General features: G+C 38.8%; 1 protein-coding gene across 5 annotated transcripts in view; it reads left to right on the top strand.

The window, feature by feature from the left end:
• PHF14 (PHD finger protein 14) overlaps window positions 1–19,505 on the top strand; it is a 250,852-nt gene extending 231,347 nt beyond the window's left edge. For 4 of the 5 annotated variants that reach the window (XM_066584616.1, XM_066584614.1, XM_066584615.1 and 1 more), the window contains one exon: window positions 18,151–19,505. In XM_066584616.1, coding sequence (XP_066440713.1) covers window positions 18,151–18,210 — 60 coding nt within the window. In that variant the 3' untranslated portion in view covers window positions 18,211–19,505. The remainder of the gene's footprint in view (window positions 1–18,150) is intronic. The other variant, XR_010787298.1, reaches the window with a different exon arrangement.
• The last annotated feature ends 2,090 nt before the right edge of the window (window positions 19,506–21,595 follow it).

Here is a 21,595-nt window from a genome sequence, read left to right as displayed (position 1 = left end):
TAATACTGCCTCCTGTGTACAAGAATATAACTACTATAATACTGCCCCCTATGTACAAGAATATAACTACTATAATACTGCTCCTATGTACAAGAATATAACTACTATAATACTGCCTCCTGTGTACAAGAGTATAACTACTATAATACTGCCCCCTATGTACAAGACTATAACTGCTATAATACTGTCCACTCTGCAAAAGAGCTCTACTACTGTCTTTTCTGATATTTTTGTTTATTTTGGAGTTACTTATTATATACCTTTTTGTTTTTGCAATTGGCCCCTTGTCTGTCATAATTGCAAATAGTGATTGACTAATCATGAGTGATGTTCCTCAGTGATATTCTTCGTATTTGCAGTAAGCTTTAATTAGGTGTTTCCTGTAAAGTCATCTGCAGTCATATCATGAAGCGTTTAGATTGGAAGGATGTTGGGGAACGGCGTTATTAATTTTCCTTTTGTGTTAGCAGAATTAAGAATCCCCAAATATGCGGCTTAAAGACAGATAATTGCTTCTTCTCAATTGCTTTACTCTCTGCAATGGAAAAGTGAAAGAAGAAACAAGGAAGTGAGGGGCCGCGGGGGCTTAATGTAGCGAGTAACATGCATTTTGAACTTTATTTAATGAACCGAATGCTGAAAGCTATAAAGTAAATGCTCCATTTAAAGAATTATGTGGAAACATAGAACATTAAAATTTTAATTAATTTAGATCAGGGGCAATGAAATCGCCCATTTTACCTTTAACATTTTTTTTTTCATTTAAATGCACATGCATCGGAGGCAGCGATTTGGATTTACACGGCGAACTTTTATAGAACTCTAGGACTTCACTCATTGAAATTTCTAATCTGTCCAATTTGTCAAAAATATTTTAAAAGAAATAAATTTAATTTTTACATTAAAAAAAGTATCAAAAATCAGAATAAAAATAAAAACGACGAAGTTGAATATAATCTAACAACGCCCTGAAACGCATAATCCAACTGTTACCGCTCTTTTGTCCTATTCCAACTTTAATGCAGTTCGTGTTTGTAGCCTGTTGGGAGTTTGGTCATTTGGATGAATTTTGCATTTTGCAATTTTACTTTTATAAACATTTGATTTATAGACAAGACTAAAATTAATTAAAAATGTCTTCAAGTATTTCAGTCTTTGTATTTTAATAAAATAATTCTAATTCGCAAGATCTTATTTTGTTTAATGACTTGCATGTATCGGGGAAAGGTTGCTGCAAATTAAAATTTAGTAATGTAATTTACAAGTTTTTTTTGTTGGGCTTTTCTTGGTATTTTCAAAAGAATAGGTATAGATATATGTGTATATACATGTATAGATAGATATTAGATAGATAGATACAGATCTATGTACATATATCTATCTATCTATCTATAATGTGTGTGTGTGTATGTATATCTATTAGAGATGAGCGAGCGTACTCGGAAAAGCACTACTCGCTCGAGTAATGTGCTTTATCCGAGTATCGCTGTGCTCGTCCCTGAAGATTCGGGTGCCGGCACGGAGCGGGGAGCTGCAGGGGAGAGCGGGGAGGAATGGAGGGGAGATCTTTCTCTCCCTCTCTCCCGCCCGCTCTCCCCTGCTCCCCGCTGCGACTCACCTGTCAGCCGCAGCGGCACCCAAATCTTCAGGGACGAGCACAGCGATACTCGGATAAAGCACATTACTCGAGCGAGTAGTGCTTTTCCGAGTACGCTCGCTCATCTCTAATATCTATCTATCTATCTATAATGTGTGTGTGTGTGTGTGTGTGTGTGTATGTATATCTATCTAGATAGATAGATAGATATAAATAATAACGAGGACAAATCAGTAAAACAGAATCCATTGAGAAAGTTGAAATGGAGTTTCATGTGCAAAAGAGTATCATGGAAGCAAGTGATGATCTTCGAGGCCCTTCTCTCTTCCTATACTGGCCAAACCCAATTAATACACTTATGTGCTACACGATCTATAAAATACCCTCCAAAACTAAAAAAAAAAAGTATATATTTTTTTATTTTTTGTTATTTTTGTATTTTGAAATAGAGCTGTACATGGGGAAAAAATCAGTAAAAAGCATTTTTCCCCTAACATTTGTTCTAGCCCACAAGACATGTTAATTTATTAAATTTTAAATATTTTTTCAATTTCTCCCAAGACCTATTTATTGTAATTTTTATTCTTTATATCCTTTTTTTTTGTATTTTTAAGTGGAGCTATAAGTGGGACATAGTAGTAAAGCAGCATTGTTCGAAGTTCTTTAAAAATGTGTCCCAGCTGATGGGGAAGGTGAAATGGATGGCGATGCATTAAGAACTATTATCATGGAAGCAAGTGATGATTTTTGAAGCCCTTTCTCTTTTCCTATACCAGCCAGCCCAGTGTTGGGAAATGGAATGCAGCTGATAACAAAAATCACACTTAATAGAAATCCTGAGTGTCACACAGCACTGCTCGGAGTAACTAACTGCTTTCTTATTAAAGCATCGCTATATCTATATATAACAAGTATTAGACTAATCCTCTACTGCCACCTACAGGTGAAAGCGAACAGTGCATGCAACATTTCAACGAACGCTAAATGTTTTTATTTTTCTCAGCACACAAACAAATACTGGAATTCAAAAAGTCTACTTTTATATAAATATGTTTAATTTGTTGTAGGATTTTAGTTTTTTGTGTGATTTTTTTTTTTTTTATATGTATACGGGAAGGATTAATGGAAAGATATTTAGGCTGACATGTACTGGGTGGTCCCAGTGGGGACACTTTCTTGATGACTGCTTCAGAATTCGTCACGAAGCAAATGTCATTCTTGTCGAGGCTGCTGCTATGAAAATGATCCATGTCGCTTGGTCTATTTTCCTAGGGAAACAAACAGCTGTCTTATTGCTGTGTTCCTCCAGTGACAGAATATGCCATTTATCATGAAGAATGAAAATCTGCCTATTAATAGCTACCACTAGCGAGACTGCACCGTTCTACCTTTTAAATATTGCAGATCGCAGCTGCGGACTTACTACTAAATATTAGTGTCATGTGATTTCCTTTTCCTTTTTTTTTAATCATAAATCTTACAGTCTTGTATACTGTGAGATTTGCTATAGTGTGTATATAGAACAGTCTTTGTATACGGACTCCATGGCATATATTCACTGAGGTTAAGACCATTGATTTCTATAGTCTTTTTATTAGGTAATCACATCATGAGTTAAAGGGGTTTTGTCATAAGAAAAAAATTCTATACTTGCCTATTCCTTCCCCGGTAGTCCTCTTGCCACATTTTTTCCCCGCCGATCTTCTCCTGGCTCCTCCAGTCCCCCGGGTCAACTCACCTCCCTCCGCCCATTCTTCTATTTCCTGTGATGTGGCATCTGTTTTCGGCATTCTTCTTCCTACAGGGCAGTGTACTCTGTCACTAGCTGCCTAGCAGGGAAAGCTGAATCCTCAGCAGCCTGCTTTAGCATGCAGGCACGGGCTATTGTCGTGACTGCGCAGTGTCTCGCCACATGTATTAATATACTATATGAACACTAGTGGCGAGACCTCACACCTGCACGCTAAAGCAGGCTGCCGAGGATTCGGTATTCCCTGCTAGGCAGTGGATGCTATGTCACTAGTGACGTAGCGTTCACTGCCCTTCAGAAAGTGAACTGTAGTGAATGGACACTACATAACAGGAAGAAGAGGATTCGGTCGGCCGGAGGTGATGTGACGCGGGGGGGACTGGAGGAGCCAGGAGAGGAATAGGTAAGCAATTTTTTTCTCTAATGACAAAACCCCTTTAAAGGGAACCGATTGTTAAAGATCTCTCTTTGAGCAAGTGAGAGGTCTTCATCCCCTCTGCTGGTTTCTATAAATGAGCTTCAGTGGGTGGGTTCCTCCAGGTGTGATGAAAGAGCGTTGTTGGGTGCTCTGAGCCAGTCAGGTGCTTCTTGTTTGATGCTTCCTGTTTCGCTGAGCAAGAAACTGCAGCTGCATACCCCTCCTCAATACCTCTTCACCTTTTTTTTGTTATACATAGGAAGGATTTTTTGTGACTATGATGGGTTTAGTTGAGGTTATCGGAGAGAAAGCCAAGTTGATCATGAGGCCAAGTTCCATCATACACGACCTGGTGTTTCCCCCTTGCCAAATTCCAAGAGAGAGGAGTCCTAGACTGCATTTCATTTCTTAGTAGCTAAAGGAATGGAACCAACTTTTTACTTGGCGCTCCATCTCTTCAAGGGAGCCATAATAGCCACATGTTTTGCCTCTAGAGCAGGGGTCCCCAACTCCAGTCCTCAGGGACCACCAACAGCTCATGTTTTCAGGATCTCCTATGGTAAGAACACCTGTGGCAATGCCTGAGGCACCGACAATAATTACATCACCTGTGCAACACTGAGGAAATCCTGAAAACATGACCTGTTGGTGGTCCCTCAGGACTGGAGTTGGGGAACACTGCTCTAGAGTATATGCATCTTAACCCTTTGCAATTGAATTTTGATTCAGGGTTTCCTAGAGGGCTCTCTCTTTCTGCCGTTATCCAATGCCGCCATCTGCTGGCTAGAGCCAGTACTGCAGTATGAGACATGCTGGAGAGGCCCCTGACAACAGAGCAGCCAGTAATCTACAGTAAGAATACCCTACTGGATGTCTTCTGACATCAGAGCTGTACAGCCTACAATCAGAATGTCTTTAGACGTCAAGACAGTGGATTGGAAAGGGTTAAAGAGAACCTGTTCAGTATATTAAACCATGCTCAGCGGTAGAATAGTGAAGTTCATCTGCTTCAAAAATGTAGTTTGTTATTGCTTCTTCTTAATGCATACCAGGAGAGATTGTCTATAAATTTCCCATGCCACATGCAAGTGATGGAAACCAGTCCAGTGGGCCAACCAAACCGTCTTTGCTGGCTCCACCATTTCCCAGTAATCCTCCACTCTGCTGCTCTGATTCAAATGACATACTAGACATCATCCACATCAAAGCAAATTGTGCGAGTTTGTGCACTAGTGCATGCCCAGACGAGCTTGTGTAATCTGCCTACAAAAGGGACAGCTAATTCACAGCGTATGCCTGAGAGTCACACCGTTAATTATGTCTAGTACGTCGTCCGCAGGCGGGTTATTGTGAAACGCTACAGTCAGCAGAGATGGTCCCGCGCGCCCACCACACCTACCTGCATCAATTGGAGCAGGAAATTCTATGAAGACCGTTTCTCCAGATATGTTTTTATAAAGAGTAGCAATCTAAATTTTTGAAACAAATGAATTTCACTATTCTATCGCTGTGTGGGGTTTAATATGCTGACAAGTGATGACAGATTCCCTTAAAGTGATATAAAAGAAGTGTGGGAAAAAAATGACATCATCTTTTTGGCGAGACAGAGTCCAGCCACCCCTGATCACCCCTATACAGAAACAATATATAAAATTTAGGCAAAATTTCCATAGAGACTACAATTAGTGGTTCATAAATTTGTCAGAGAAATATATCAGTAATTCCAGAAAAATACAAAAAGAAACTCCAATTTAAAGGAAGCCTGTCGGGTGAAAGTAATTCTTCTAACTATTAGCGCTGTCTGATCAGCACTCAGGCGTGGAGGGGCATAATACCATGGTTTGTTTTGGCAGTACTTCCATTACAGAGAAATCTTCATTCTTCTACCCCACGTGCTGTATATAAATGAGTCCGAACCCATCAATGAGCGGGCCGCTCGGCTCAGACTGGTCCTGTGCTTATGCCCTTGGTCTGCTTCAGCCCCTCCCCTTGACTGATTGACAGCACCCAACTATAGTCATTAAGCAAGGTGAGGGGCCGAGGAAGACTGACTCATTTGTATACAGTGTACGGGGCAGAAGAATGACGATTTCTCAGTGACGGAAGCTGTGCCAGAAGTAATCATGGTATGATGCCCCTCCACTGATTTGAAACCTCTAATAGCTAAAATGGTTAATTTCACCTGACAGACTTCCTTTAAAGCTCTTAGACTTTATGCTCCGGTGCATCTAAAATAAAAAGCGAAACCATTTTTCAAATAGCATTGATTAAAAATAAATAAATCTGTTGCGATGTGTATACAGCTCCTGTGCAGACCTATGTGTCTACTTGGTTACAGACTACAAATAAACCCTGTGTGGTCAGATCTAGAAGTTATGTGTTACTTCACTCTGCCTGCTCCCTCTCCTTCTTACCCTTAGGTTTTTGTGCAACATTTGTAGTTTTTAAGTATGAGTCAAACAGATCTAAATGCTCACAAAATACTCAGTAAAATCATTTTTTACTGTATGTGTGTTAAAGTAAATCTTTGGTTTCGGTCAAAATTTTTCAAGACTGGGGGGGAAAGAGGTATATTTCCTGCAATTGTTCTTCTTTCCTGTCCCGATCCACCCGCTTTGGATCTTCTTTTTGGCCATCTAAGGTGGTTGATACAATTTTTCCAACTGCGTAATCCACTCTGTGCACTGGTATCTGATTTGGGCAGCACCGATCACATGAACAGCACTGGCCAATCAGAGAGCATGTATCGTGCATTTTCACTGTGGGAATTCAGTAGTCTGAAGATTAAGTTGGCCATCTTGGGTGGCCATAAATGGGACCCGGAACCAGCCTATATGTAGGCCGTAAGAGAAGAACAACTGCAGGTAATGTACCCTCTCTTCCCCTCCCCTTCCCCTCTGTTCCTGGGGGTAGAATTTTGTGCCGGACACAGGGAATTTCCTTGAAGGAATATTTTCAATATTGTGCCAACTCCACCACCTGGATTTCACCCCAACTGTTAACTACCAATGAGTCGAAGACTACCCTCTTCATACCTTCTTTCTGATTGGTTGCTTTGGGCATCGTGACTGCTCTTCCTCCCAGATAGCCCAGGTCCTGTACACAAAGCCTTTATTGTTCATTAAAAACACTCTAAATCTGAGGTTGGTAGCTCTATTTTTTAGCTTTCAAGAGTCAGTGTTCATTAAAGTTTTCCTTCTAATTGTCTATGAAGTGCTCCTATAAATCTTCCTTAAATTAGCAGCGAGTAAAGAGGGAAGTGTCAGCGGCGCATCGTTGTATGCAATGTGATTTATTGATCAGTCAGACTGATATTAACGTTTGCAACACTCCGCGAGTTGACCACTGACATTAACAAAGTTCCTTGTTTTACATAAAGTCTTGCTGCTCTTGTTTTTGGTTCATTTTTCCTCCTTCAGCGGTTTACGAAGAACAGTAAAAAACATAAATTGTGGAATGATTTCTGGATTAACCATTGCAGTTCCCAAATGCTTGTATTACAACAGCAGGCAACATGAATCTAAAGAATTCTACCATCGAGTAATTTTATTCCCAACGGGTGTGCCTGGCTTTGCCCCCATTTTTTTTTATTGTGGTAGCGCATATAAATTAAAGGATTTAGTCTAGAATAAAAATCTACTAATGTTTTTTATATAGAGCTCCGTGGAGATCTATGTTTACAGGCCACAAACAAGCCCTGCGTAGTGTGATCATTCAGTCATACACGATCGGTCAAAAGTTTTAGAATACCAGTTATCTTTTTCCAGCTATCTTTTTCATTAACACAGTTCAAGTCCAAAAAATAACATGAAATGTTAAAAAGTACATTAAAAACATAAAAATGTTATGGCATTTTAAAATGAAACACAACGTGAATTTATGATAACCTAAAGGCTTTTATCAAGGAACACATCAAGGACAGCTGCTCTGGGGCACAGAAAGCAAATTGTGGTTTGAAAATGGATGCAAACTATTCCTTTGTAGATTACTTTCAAACTCTGATTCTATATAACCAGTGTTGGAACAGACTGCATACAACACCCTCTAGGGCAGGATTTAAGGCCCATTTAGACACAACGATTATCGCTCAAAAGCCATCTTTTGAGCGATAATCGTTGTGTGTAAATGTTTGCCCATCGTGCAGATTTCATTAAGCCGGCGCTCATCGTTGTCTTTCAGCGTGCTGTATAACAGCCAGGCTCTCCGTGCAGACAACATCTGGATGCAGAAGACAAGCGGGGACACCCCGCTTGTCTTCTGCATCCTCCGCTCCGAGCTCCCAGCTGTATAACAGCCAGGCATTGGAGCGAGGGAGCAGCTGGATGCAGAAGACAAGCGGGGACACCCCGCTTGTCTTCTGCATCCTCCGCTTACAGCGCTCGGCTGTATAACACCCGGGCGCTGGAGCGGGGGAACAGCTGTATGCAGAAGACAAGCGGGGACACCCCGCTTGTCTTCTGAATCCTCCGCTGGCAGTGCAAGGTGATCGCTCAACTTGAGCGATCATCATGCGCTGTAAATGACACAACAATGATCACTCAAAAGTCACTTGAGCGACATCTTGTAAGCGATTATCGTTGTGTCTAAAAGGGCCTTTAGACAGATTTGCTCTCCAGGACAGAGCACATTGCTATCATAATGACAAGAAAAAGGCAATTCACCAAAGATGACAGAGAGACCATTATAATTAGAGATGAGCGAGTATACTCGCTAAGGCTAACTACTCGAGCGAGTAGTGCCTTAGTCGAGTATCTGCCCGCTCGTCTCTAAAGATTCGGCTGCCGGTTGCAGGTGGGGAGCGGCGGGGGAGAGCGGGGAGGAACGGAGGGGAGGTTCCTTCTCTCCTCTCCCCGCTCACTCCCGCAACTCACCTGTCACCCACGCCGGCAGCCGAATCTTTAGAGACAAGTGAGCAGATACTCGACTAAGGCACTACTTGCTCGAGTAGTTAGCCTTAGCGAGTATGCTCGCTCATCTCTAATTATAATCCTTAGAAATATATGTCTGTCCTACAGAGAAATTGCCAAGAATGCCATAGTTGCAGTCAGTACACTTTCCTACACCATCGAAAGGCAATTGGGAACTGGAGGAAACTCCAGACCAAAGACCACTACAGAATCAGATGACAAGTTTTTGAGAGTCAACAGTTTGCATGATCGATAGCTCACTGCACAGAATCTTCAAGTACAGCTTAATGCAGCAAAAAGTAAACAAGTTTCTGTTTCAACTGTGAGGAGAAGACTTCTCTATCTGTTGGTTTGACAGGTAGAGTATCCGTAAGAAAGCCCTTGCTAAGATTTAAAAAAAAAACTTGCCTGGGCCAAGCAGCATCTCCAGAGGACTACTGAAGAGTGGAAGGTCTTATGAACTGATTAATCAAAATTCGATGTCTTTGGTATATCACGCTGGGTTTTTGTACACTGTTCAGTAGATGAATGGATGATTCCTGAGTGTGAGACACCAATTGTCAAACATTGAGGAGGAAACATTATGTTCTGGGGCTCTTTTACTGGATCCAGAGTTGGCAACGTGCACAGGGTGACTGTCACACTGGAGGAAAAGGGCTACCACAGCATTTTGATCTGCAAAGCAATACTCTCTGGTGAACGCCTAGTTGGTCAGGGCTTCATATTACAGCAAGACAATGATCAAAACATACTTCTAAGTAATGTCAGAACTACTTAGGAAGACCAAAAAATGTTGGTGGGCCTCAAAGAATGGAATGGCCGTGATTGTGTAGAGCTGTTATATCAACTAGAGGGGGCAACTATGAAGAGTCAAAAATCTAAATTTAATTTGGAGAAACAAAGTTAATCCATTATTTTTATTCATCTTACCTTGTTTATTTATTCGATGCTTTCATATCAATGCATATTTGAGACATTAAATTGTAAATATTCATAAAAATTGGGCAAATTGAGGTGTTCTAAAAATTTTAATTAGTAGTATAGGGGCAAAGAAAGTGGAGTAACATGACTGTGGGATCATACTACACAGGTTTTGGTTTTAGTCTGTAATCTCATGGAAACACATAGGACTTCATAGGAACTGTGTATACAAAATTCGCAGACTTGCTTAACCCTTTCCAATCCAATTTGTATCCTGGTTTTCCTAGGGGGTTACTCTCCTTCTGACGTTATACAACGGCGCTATCTGCTGGCTAAAGGCAGTACTGCATGAGGTGACACGTTGGATAGGTTCCAACAGCAGAGAGCCTGGCAATATACAGTAAGAGAACCCTGATGGATGTCTTCCAACATCGGAGCTGTACAGCCTTAAATCATAATGTCTTCAGATGTCAGACAGTGGATTGGAAAGGGTTAATAGTTGCTATACACATACAACGGTAGATGATTTTGTATTGAAAAGATGATGATTTCATTTTCATTTTAGATGTAGTGTAGAGATGATCAGTGGCTGCTAAACTGTATGTAAGCTTCATAGGGTTATTCCCATGTCAAAACAACGCTCTGATCCTGGACAAAGATGGCTGCACTATTTGTCTGACTACCTGCTGCACACTATACATCATCAGTCTAAGACACCACATGCTGCTTTGATTGGCCAGTGCTGCCCACCTGAGCATCACCAGCCAGTCAGAGCAGCGTGTAATTTCTGAAACTACTGATGTATACAAAGTACAGGTGCATCAGGTTTTCAGAGAAGCAGTGCTGCTGTCTTTGTCCAGAATCAGAGGGTCACTTTAAGAAATTATAACATATCCACAGAATACACCGCAGATACTCGATAGGTGTGAATCCCTATGAAAAGAATAGGGATCTATTGAGCACTGTTCATTGATTGACTATTTTCAATGGAGAGGTGAGCACCCCTTTTATTTCTTTGCATTACTTCATCTCTGCCCATTAATCCTCTCCAATCCAATTTGTATCCTTGTTTTCCTAGGGGGCTTACTCTTTTTCTGCCGTTATACAACAGCGCTATCTGCTGGCTAAAGCCAGTACTGCATGAGGTGACACGTTGGATAGGCTCCAACAGCAGAGAGGCTGGCAATATACAGTAAGAGAACCCCGACGGATGTCTTCCAACATCGGGGCTGTACAGCCTTAAATCATAATGTCTTCAGAGGTCAGACAGTGGATTGGAAAGGGTTAATAGCAAAGTTTCATGGCGGATATCTACAGGATCTGACAGCAACTTGCTTTTTCTAGGGATTAAAGAGAACTGGTCATGTCAAAATGCAGTGTAATCTCCAGGCATCATGTTTTAGAGCAGGAGGAACTAAATAGATTGATATATATATATTTGTAGCGAAAGATTAAGACTGCCTGTCCACGGCTGCAACGGAATATCACTAGTGGTATTCTGCCACGGGGGAGCACTAAAAGGTCTCCCTGATGAGCCTACATTAACGATAGACTCACTGTGGAGAATCACAGCAAATCGCAGCATGCCGTGATTTTAATCACACGAGCGGAAAATCGCTATGATTCTCCGCTCGTGTGCCGTACGCTTTCCATAGTTAACCTATTCGCGTCCGAATTATTTGACACCTCGCCCGTGGACAACAAGCCAAAGTCAACCTAGTATTCTTTTAAACTCCATGATTGGCTGACTTCCCCGTATAATCACTAGTTAGGACCGCCCAGTGGACTCTTAAGCCCACAGTGAACAGACGTTTAGTAGAATAACTTAATAGTTCTACTAAATATTTTCCCACTAAGCTAGATATCGTTCTGCTCAGTTCCTTCTGCTCTATATAATTGGATGCCCACTAATTGAACTGCATTTTGTGTGTATTTCCCTTTAAATGCCATTTCCTTGAAATTAGTGGAAGCGAGGATCCAACAAGTTATATTTCAGCCTCTCTGTTACTATTATTTTTTTTTTTTTAGAGATAAGTGGCGCCACATGTGCTAATATTAAAGTAACTATTGGATGAATGAATGTTTAACCAAAAGCCATTGTAACAGCTAGCGTCTTACTCCACTCACATCTACAGTTGATCTGCATTCAAAAGCTTGCTGCCCTCAACCTGGTATTCGCCTGCGCTGCGCCGACTGACACTTCCCTGATAGCCTAGCTATGTTTCTAGGATGGGATACACTCTGCTGCTTTGCATTCTGGGAAAAATGTATTTTTTTGTCTATGGCTAACTATTGTACAGAGCCTTTATAAAATGCTACATCTTCCCGAATGCAAATTGGCATCGGTAGCGCTGTAAAGGCACTGAATGTTGAGGATCATCCTGCAGATTTCTGTCGTTGCTCTGGGTGTGAATGGAAATAAAGACATAATTCTGAGTTTCGGACAAGATTTTGAGCGCAGCTCTGGGTATGAGTAGAGGACATGATGTAGGGGGAGTACAAAATAAGCAAGGTAGTTGAAAAGGTAATTATCCTTACAGAACTCCTTTAGCAAACACTTGAGATCTGTCATCCTGTAATGACAAACTCCTTACAGCTAAGACTACATATTCTGCATTGCATTTTCGGAGATATAGCTTTTTTTATATCCGACTACTGTATTGATCACCGTGATAAATTACATTTGGATAGTCGTCATATCCTAAAACGCGCTTCTTAAAGGGGTTGTCTGGGACTTTTTGGATTTTTTTTTACAAATCAGGTTATCGATCCACACCTCTCAGAATCGACACCAATCAGCCGATTCCCATCACACTTGTCACTACAGGTGGCACAAGCAGAGTGCACTGACTGTAGTGCAGTGGCCTGGATTGGTACTGCAGGCACATCTCATATTGAATTCAATGGGAGTTGCTCCTGCAATACCAACCTGGGCTGCTGCACTAAGGTCAGCATGATCTGCTGACCATAGTGCCAGTAGTAGTGGGGATCCTGAGAGGTGGACCTATGCCAGTTATCTTTCATTGACGTTTCCTCGGGACAGGTCATCAATAATAAAAAGAATCCAAAAAGCCCTGGACAACCCCTTTTAAAGAGCACTTGATGCAGATGGCGGTACTGTATTTCCAGTTGGTAGGTGGTTTAACTGGTCAAGGATGAAGCTCAAATTGTGATTTTTGAAAAAAAAAATTATGTTAATTAAGATAGGGTTGTAGCAGAGGTGACTTTATTTAAATATTTCTATGGTAAGGTAAGAACGTATTTCATTACGATCGCTCACAGATTGGCCGAAAGTCAAACTCAACACTGCTATATATGACAAACTCTACTGTGTTACATGTGTGCAATTGTTGAGGATCTGGGTGATCGACACTTTCGTTGTCTATTTATCAAGCCTCACACGATATGATGTCACCCGTTGATGTCACTCAGCAACATCCTTGTTAAATCCTCTGGAGATCAACTCTTTTCCTCCGGATGATCTATTTACTACCTTAGACTTCAACAATCTTGAGATAACATATGGCTTTACAGGTAATTGGAAAATTGACAACCCTGCCGAGAAAATATGTGCAGTGGGACAAAAATATGATTGTGCCGCATATGAGGCATCTGCGTTGTGGAATTTATTGTCGTAACAAATGATAAAGTAAAGAGGCTCTCGTTACAGAAGTAAAGTGACGGCTCCACTTCTGTCTCATGATTTACGCTCCTAGGAATAGAACGACAACATGCAAACACACAAATCAGAGCAGTGTAGACGTCAAATGACTGATCTGTGTAGAGGCAAAAATGAACACGCGCCATACAGGTTATAGAATTAGAGACTTCATCAGCCCTATGCTATTTGGCATATTAAAAATAGGTTAATGACCTACTATTGCCTCTCCCATCATGTTTCAGGATAGAACAGAATTAATTTTCTCTCTACAAAAAAATAGATCTACTATAATACGGCCTCCCTATGTACAAGAATATAACTACTATAATACTGCCTCCTATGTACAAGAATATAAGTACTATAATACTGCCCCCTATGTACAAGAATATAACTACTATAATACTGCCCGCTATGTACAAGAATATAACTATTATAATACTGCCCCCTATGTACAAGAATATAACTATTATACTACTGCCCCCTATGTACAAGAATATAACTATTATAATACTGCCCCCTATGTACAAGAATATAACTATTATAATACTGCCCCCTATGTACAAGAATATAACTATTATAATACTGCCCCCTATGTACAAGAATATAACTATTATAATACTGCCCCCTATGTACAAGAATATAACTATTATAATACTGCCCCCTATGTACAAGAATATAACTATTATAATACTGCCCCCTATGTACAAGAATATAACTAATATAATACTGCCCCCTATGTACAAGAATATAACTAATATATTACTGCCCGCTATGTACAAGAATATAACTAATATAATACTGCTCTATGTACAAGAATATAACTACTATAATACTGCTCCATATGTACAAGAATATAACTACTATAATACTGCTCCATATGTACAAGAATATAACTACTATAATACTGCTCCATAAGTACAAGAATATAACTACTATAATACTGCTCTCTATGTACAAGCATATAACTAATATAATACTGCCCCTATGTACAAGAATATAACTAATATAATACTGTCCCATATATATATACAAGAATATAACTAATATAATACTGCCTCCTATGTACAAGAATATAACTACTATAATACTGCTCCTATGTACAAGAATATAACTACTATAATACTGCCCCTATGTACAAGAATATAACTACTATAATACTGCCCCTATGTACAAGAATATAACTACTATAATACTGCCCCCTATGTACAAGAATATAACTACTATAATACTGCCCCCTATGTACAAGAATATAACTACGATAATACTGCTTTCTATGTACAAGCATATAACTAATATAATACTGCCCCTATGTACAAGAATATAACTAATATAATACTGTCCCATATATATATACAAGAATATAACTAATATAATACTGCCTCCTATGTACAAGAATATAACTACTATAATACTGCCCCTATGTACAAGAATATAACTACTATAATACTGCCCCTATGTACAAGAATATAACTACTATAATACTGCCCCTATGTACAAGAATATAACTACTATAATACTGCCCCCTATGTACAAGAATATAACTACTATAATACTGCCCCCTATGTACAAGAATATAACTACGATAATACTGCTTTCTATGTACAAGCATATAACTAATATAATACTGCCCCTATGTACAAGAATATAACTAATATAATACTGCCCCATATATATATACAAGAATATAACTAATATAATACTGCCTCCTATGTACAAGAATATAACTACTATAATACTGCCCCTATGTACAAGAATATAACTACTATAATACTGCCCCCTATGTACAAGAATATAACTACTATAATACTGCCTCCATGTACAAGAATATAACTACTATAATACTGTCTCCTATGTACAAGACTATAACTACTGTAATACTGCCCCCTATGTACAAGAATATAACTACTATAATACTGCCTCCTATGTGCAAAAATATAACTGTTATAATACTGTCACCTACGTACAAGAATATTACTACTGTAATACTGACCCCTATGTACAAGACTATAACTACTATAATACTGTCCCCTATGTACAAGACTATAACTACTATAATACCGCTCCCTATGTACAAGAATATAACTACTATAATACTGCTCCCTATGTACAAGAATATAACTACTATAATATTGCCCCGTGTACAAGAATATAACTACTATAATACTGCCCCTATGTACAAGAATATAACTACTATAATACTGCCTCCTATGTACAAGAATATAACTACTATAATACTGCTCTCTATGTACAAGAATATAACTACTATAATACTGCCCCCTATGTACAAGAATATAACTACTATAATACTGCTCTCTATGTACAAGAATATAACTACTATAATACTGCCCCCTATGTACAAGAATATAACTACTATAATACTGCCCCCTATGTACAAGAATATAACTAATATAATACTTCCCCTATGTACAAGAATATAACTAATATAATACTGCCCCCTATATATACAAGAATATAACTACTATAATACTGCTCCTATGTACAAGAATATAACTACTATAATACTGCCCCCTATGTACAAGAATATAACTACTATAATACTGCCCCCTATGTACAAGAATATAACTACTATAATACTGCCCCCTATATATACAAGAATATAACTACTATAATACTGCCTCCTATGTACAAGAATATAACTACTATAATACCGCCTCCTTTGTAAAAGAATATAACTACTATAATACTGCCCGCTATGTACAAGAATATAACTATTATAATACTGCCCCCTATGTACAAGAATATAACTATTATACTACTGCCCCCTATGTACAAGAATATAACTATTATAATACTGCCCCCTATGTACAAGAATATAACTATTATAATACTGCCCCCTATGTACAAGAATATAACTATTATAATACTGCCCCCTATGTACAAGAATATAACTATTATAATACTGCCCCCTATGTACAAGAATATAACTATTATAATACTGCCCCCTATGTACAAGAATATAACTATTATAATACTGCCCCCTATGTACAAGAATATAACTAATATAATACTGCCCCCTATGTACAAGAATATAACTAATATATTACTGCCCGCTATGTACAAGAATATAACTAATATAATACTGCTCTATGTACAAGAATATAACTACTATAATACTGCTCCATATGTACAAGAATATAACTACTATAATACTGCTCCATATGTACAAGAATATAACTACTATAATACTGCTCCATAAGTACAAGAATATAACTACTATAATACTGCTCTCTATGTACAAGCATATAACTAATATAATACTGCCCCTATGTACAAGAATATAACTAATATAATACTGTCCCATATATATATACAAGAATATAACTAATATAATACTGCCTCCTATGTACAAGAATATAACTACTATAATACTGCTCCTATGTACAAGAATATAACTACTATAATACTGCCCCTATGTACAAGAATATAACTACTATAATACTGCCCCTATGTACAAGAATATAACTACTATAATACTGCCCCTATGTACAAGAATATAACTACTATAATACTGCCCCCTATGTACAAGAATATAACTACTATAATACTGCCCCCTATGTACAAGAATATAACTACGATAATACTGCTTTCTATGTACAAGCATATAACTAATATAATACTGCCCCTATGTACAAGAATATAACTAATATAATACTGCCCCATATATATATACAAGAATATAACTAATATAATACTGCCTCCTATGTACAAGAATATAACTACTATAATACTGCCCCTATGTACAAGAATATAACTACTATAATACTGCCCCCTATGTACAAGAATATAACTACTATAATACTGTCTCCTATGTACAAGACTATAACTACTGTAAAACTGCCCCCTATGTACAAGAATATAACTACTATAATACTGCCTCCTATGTGCAAAAATATAACTGTTATAATACTGTCACCTACGTACAAGAATATTACTACTGTAATACTGACCCCTATGTACAAGACTATAACTACTATAATACTGTCCCCTATGTACAAGACTATAACTACTATAATACCGCTCCCTATGTACAAGAATATAACTACTATAATACTGCTCCCTATGTACAAGAATATAACTACTATAATATTGCCCCGTGTACAAGAATATAACTACTATAATACTGCCCCTATGTACAAGAATATAACTACTATAATACTGCTCCTATGTACAAGAATATAACTACTATAATACTGCCTCCTATGTACAAGAATATAACTACTATAATACTGCTCTCTATGTACAAGAATATAACTACTATAATACTGCCCCCTATGTACAAGAATATAACTACTATAATACTGCTCTCTATGTACAAGAATATAACTACTATAATACTGACCCCTATGTACAAGAATATAACTACTATAATACTGCCCCCTATGTACAAGAATATAACTAATATAATACTTCCCCTATGTACAAGAATATAACTAATATAATACTGCCCCCTATATATACAAGAATATAACTACTATAATACTGCTCCTATGTACAAGAATATAACTACTATAATACTGCCCCCTATGTACAAGAATATAACTACTATAATACTGCCCCCTATGTACAAGAATATAACTACTATAATACTGCCCCCTATATATACAAGAATATAACTACTATAATACTGCCTCCTATGTACAAGAATATAACTACTATAATACTGCCCCCTATGTACCAGAATATAAATGCTATAATACTGCTCCTATGTAGAATAAATGAACTCCTGCAATACTGCCCCCTATCTACAGTAATATAATTTCTAGACAAACAGAATTTTTCCTTCCAGCGGTACTATTAGAGGGGAGTTACATTTCAAGAATTCTTGTAAAAAATTTGCGTCTGTTTTATTAACACATTTTCATATTTATTTTGTAGGAAGATGAAACTGAAAAGCTGGAGACAGAATCTGAAGAGCAAACGCCAGAGATGGTGTGAAAAAAAAGACTGAATCTTGTGAAATTCGAGGAAGTGTTTTGGGGAAAAAAATGTTGCATTATAATTAATTTTAAAAAAAAACAACAAATGTAACATTTGTTGAAAAATCATTCATGGGATCCTCCTAGACTTGTAAATAAAATATTCCCTGCCTTAGCTACGGAATTGGGTTATAAAATGTCTCCTAGACCAGCTTCATGTAAACTGCTAGGGCTCATGCACATAGCCGTATTGTATCCATAGAACCTCAGAGTAGTAATATGGAGCCCGTACCAGTGTTTGGGGCCCTGCTGTAACTGCTTCCTACTTCCTTGTGGGTCAATGGGGGGTTTCTGGCAGATTTTGTGTGAATCTGAGAAAGGAACAAAAATCTTCGCACACTACATCAAACACTGTTACAGACATGATTCCTTCTGGGGAAGGATACTTCTGTGATATATGGAGCCAGACACAGAGTGCCTTCTGCTCCATGGTGGTAGGGAGCTGCGGGGACTCCATGTATCCCAGTACTTTGTACGCTTGATACCTCCAGTACTGCATTAGGCCGGGTGCCCAATTTGTACCACTACCGTTACTTTTTTTTTGTAAAAAAAAAAACAATCTAGGAAATATTCTAAGGCAAATGCTAAGTTTTAGATTTTTTTTTTTGCTTTAAAAAAAAACATGGATAGGAGCAGAAAAATTGGGGGTAATTTTTATATAAAAGCCGAAGCCAGGGGTGGATGCAAACTGTACATAAGGCAGTTTCTGTTCTGTATCCAAAAAGTATTGTAAGCAACCCTTATGTACTATGAAAACTTTATCTAAACATCCTTAGGGTGGATTCAGACGAGTGTACAATTGTGCGCACAAACCACGTGTCTATTAGAACCGTTGAATCCTTATGGTAAACGCACGTACCTGTGGAGGATAGGACATGCCTGCACCATAGGTCCGTGGTGCGTGTAACTATTCCCCGCAGGGATTTTCCTTGTCACAGTGTTCAGGGATTAGGGGACTCCCCGCGGGGAGTAAAGAATCCCCTGCCACAGCTGTGGCAGAGGATCGCGATTTTCTCCCATTGTTTTCAATGTGACAAGGTGCCTACGACCGCTTCCGGAGACGGGAGGGAGTTTAGCAGTGTGATTGCTAAACTCACACCCCCTTCCCTGCTCCTTTCCGCCCCTTGCCGGCTGTTTGCAATGGGAGGGAGTGGAGATTAGCTCCGCCCCATACTGCCCCCTCCCCTTGCAGACGAAAGGGGAAGACAGCTTAGCAGCACTTTGCTGCCAGAGTGTACTGGCTTTAAAAAATTTTTTTTAAAAACTTTTTTTTAAAGTCTTCTATTGCTGATATCTCATAATACATGAATACTAGTTGTTATAGAAGTTTATGAAATTTCACGTTAACCTTTGACTGTATCCGCGTACTCTGTGCTTTTGGAATTTCTTTTGTACTGTTATGTGATGTGTGTTCTATGCATGCTGCTTAGTTTTATGTCTGCTGAGTTGTTTTTTTTAAGTCTGTGATTTTATAACACTGTTCCAGTTGTACATTTTCAACCATTTTATGTTGAACACAAGGAAAATACAATAAACAATATTTTTCTTCAGTTGTTTTTTCTTTTCCTATACAAAATATTGATAATGTATTTTATTACTCCGTATACATAATATAGGGGTATAGATTTGGTTTATTCCCATAATGTACACAGTAATTCCAGGACTAAAGAAAATGAAGCAAAGTATATAAATATGTAATCGCATGTATAAGCAGGAAACATGTCTAAGAATTGCAAATAGTTTTTACAAATTCAGTCTGTATTGAATGGGCACTTTATTAGAGACCCCCTTCTAATAGCGTATGGGACCTTATTTGGATTTCATAATTCATTGCTGCATGGATTTCACTAAGTGATGAAATCATTCTCCAGGAATATCGGCCCATGCGGACAGGAAACGTCCTGTAGCTACTGTAAATTAGATGGCGGTACTGGCATTCTCTTAACCCTTTCCACAATACACGTCCGCCCTTGCCCGACATTAAGACTTCCCTGCGTAGCTCCGGATGAGGGTTGAGACATGTTTGTAACACTATGCAGGACAGCACTCCAATGTCGGGCTGTTTTTATGGAGCACTGTTCTGTATACTGTAACATACATAATCACAACAGCCTCCGACATGTGTCAGCAGAAATCTGTTATCTAACCAGACTGTTTTTCCTTTGCTTGGTGATCCAATTTTTTGTATTCATCATTGAATGGCTGTGATTGGCTAACGCAGCACCAGCTTTCATTGGCTAACTCAGGCGGCGTCAACCAATCAGAGCATTAGCTTTCTGGAGGCGGGGATTTCAAGCCCCGCTTGCAGAAAGCAATGCTCTGCCGGCGTGCACGGGGGAGAGAGCCTGCAGCAGCGCCGTGGGAGGTGAGTATTCATTTTTTATTTCAGATAACTGGATACCCAGCATATAAGATGCCCCCCGACTGCAAAGCAGATTTTTCGGGGTTAAAAGGTCGTCTTATACGCCGGAATATACGGTATATAGCGAAGCGATACACAATACTGATTTAGTTTGGCATTTCTACCAAATACTGGCCTTACTGTTATACGGATACACTGTGTTATTCTTATACACTTTAATAAATGATGTAAGAGAAATTATAGAGGGTGGTGAGCAGAAAACAAATCTATTAAATAGTTTTTTTTCTCCAGTGTTTTCACAGAGGAAAATGTCAGATGAGAAGATAATTTAAACTCTCTACTAAATGTCACCAGTCGAACCCAGGAAGAAGTGTAGAGCCGTCTGAAAAAGATCTAAATAGACAAATCACCGGGTCCCAATGGCATACACCCCAAAGTTCTAAGGGAATTAAGTACTGTGATACACAGACACTTGTTTCTTATATTTAAGGACTCTGTAGAGATGGGGTGTGTTCCACTGCATTGGCTCATAGCCAATGTGGTACCTATATTCAAAAAGGGGTCAAAACGTGAACCTGGAAACTACAGTCCAGTAAGGGTGACCTCTATTGTGGGTAAGATATTTGAAGGCTTTCTAAGAGATGCTATCCTGGAGGACCTCAAGGAAAATGGCTGTATAACTCTGTATTAGCATGGGTTTACGAGAGATTGCTCCTGTCAAACCAATCTAATCAGCTTCTACAAGGAGGTAAGTTCTATACTGGACCAGAAGAGTCACTGGATCTTATTTATCTGGACTGTTCCAAAGTGTTTGATACTGTACCGTATAAAATGAGAATGCTTGGTCTGGGCAAAAATGTGTGTAACTGGGTAATTAACTGGCTTACTGATAGAAAACAGAGGGGGGTTATAAATGGTACCTACTTTGATTGGGTCACCCTTACTAGTGGGCCACCACAGGGGGGCAGTACTTGACAATACC

This window comes from Eleutherodactylus coqui, chromosome 12 (genome assembly GCF_035609145.1).
Source record: "Eleutherodactylus coqui strain aEleCoq1 chromosome 12, aEleCoq1.hap1, whole genome shotgun sequence".
Lineage (NCBI taxonomy): Eukaryota > Metazoa > Chordata > Amphibia > Anura > Eleutherodactylidae > Eleutherodactylus > Eleutherodactylus coqui.
Note: the sequence above shows the minus strand (reverse complement) of the source record. Positions and strands in the feature narration are given on the sequence as shown.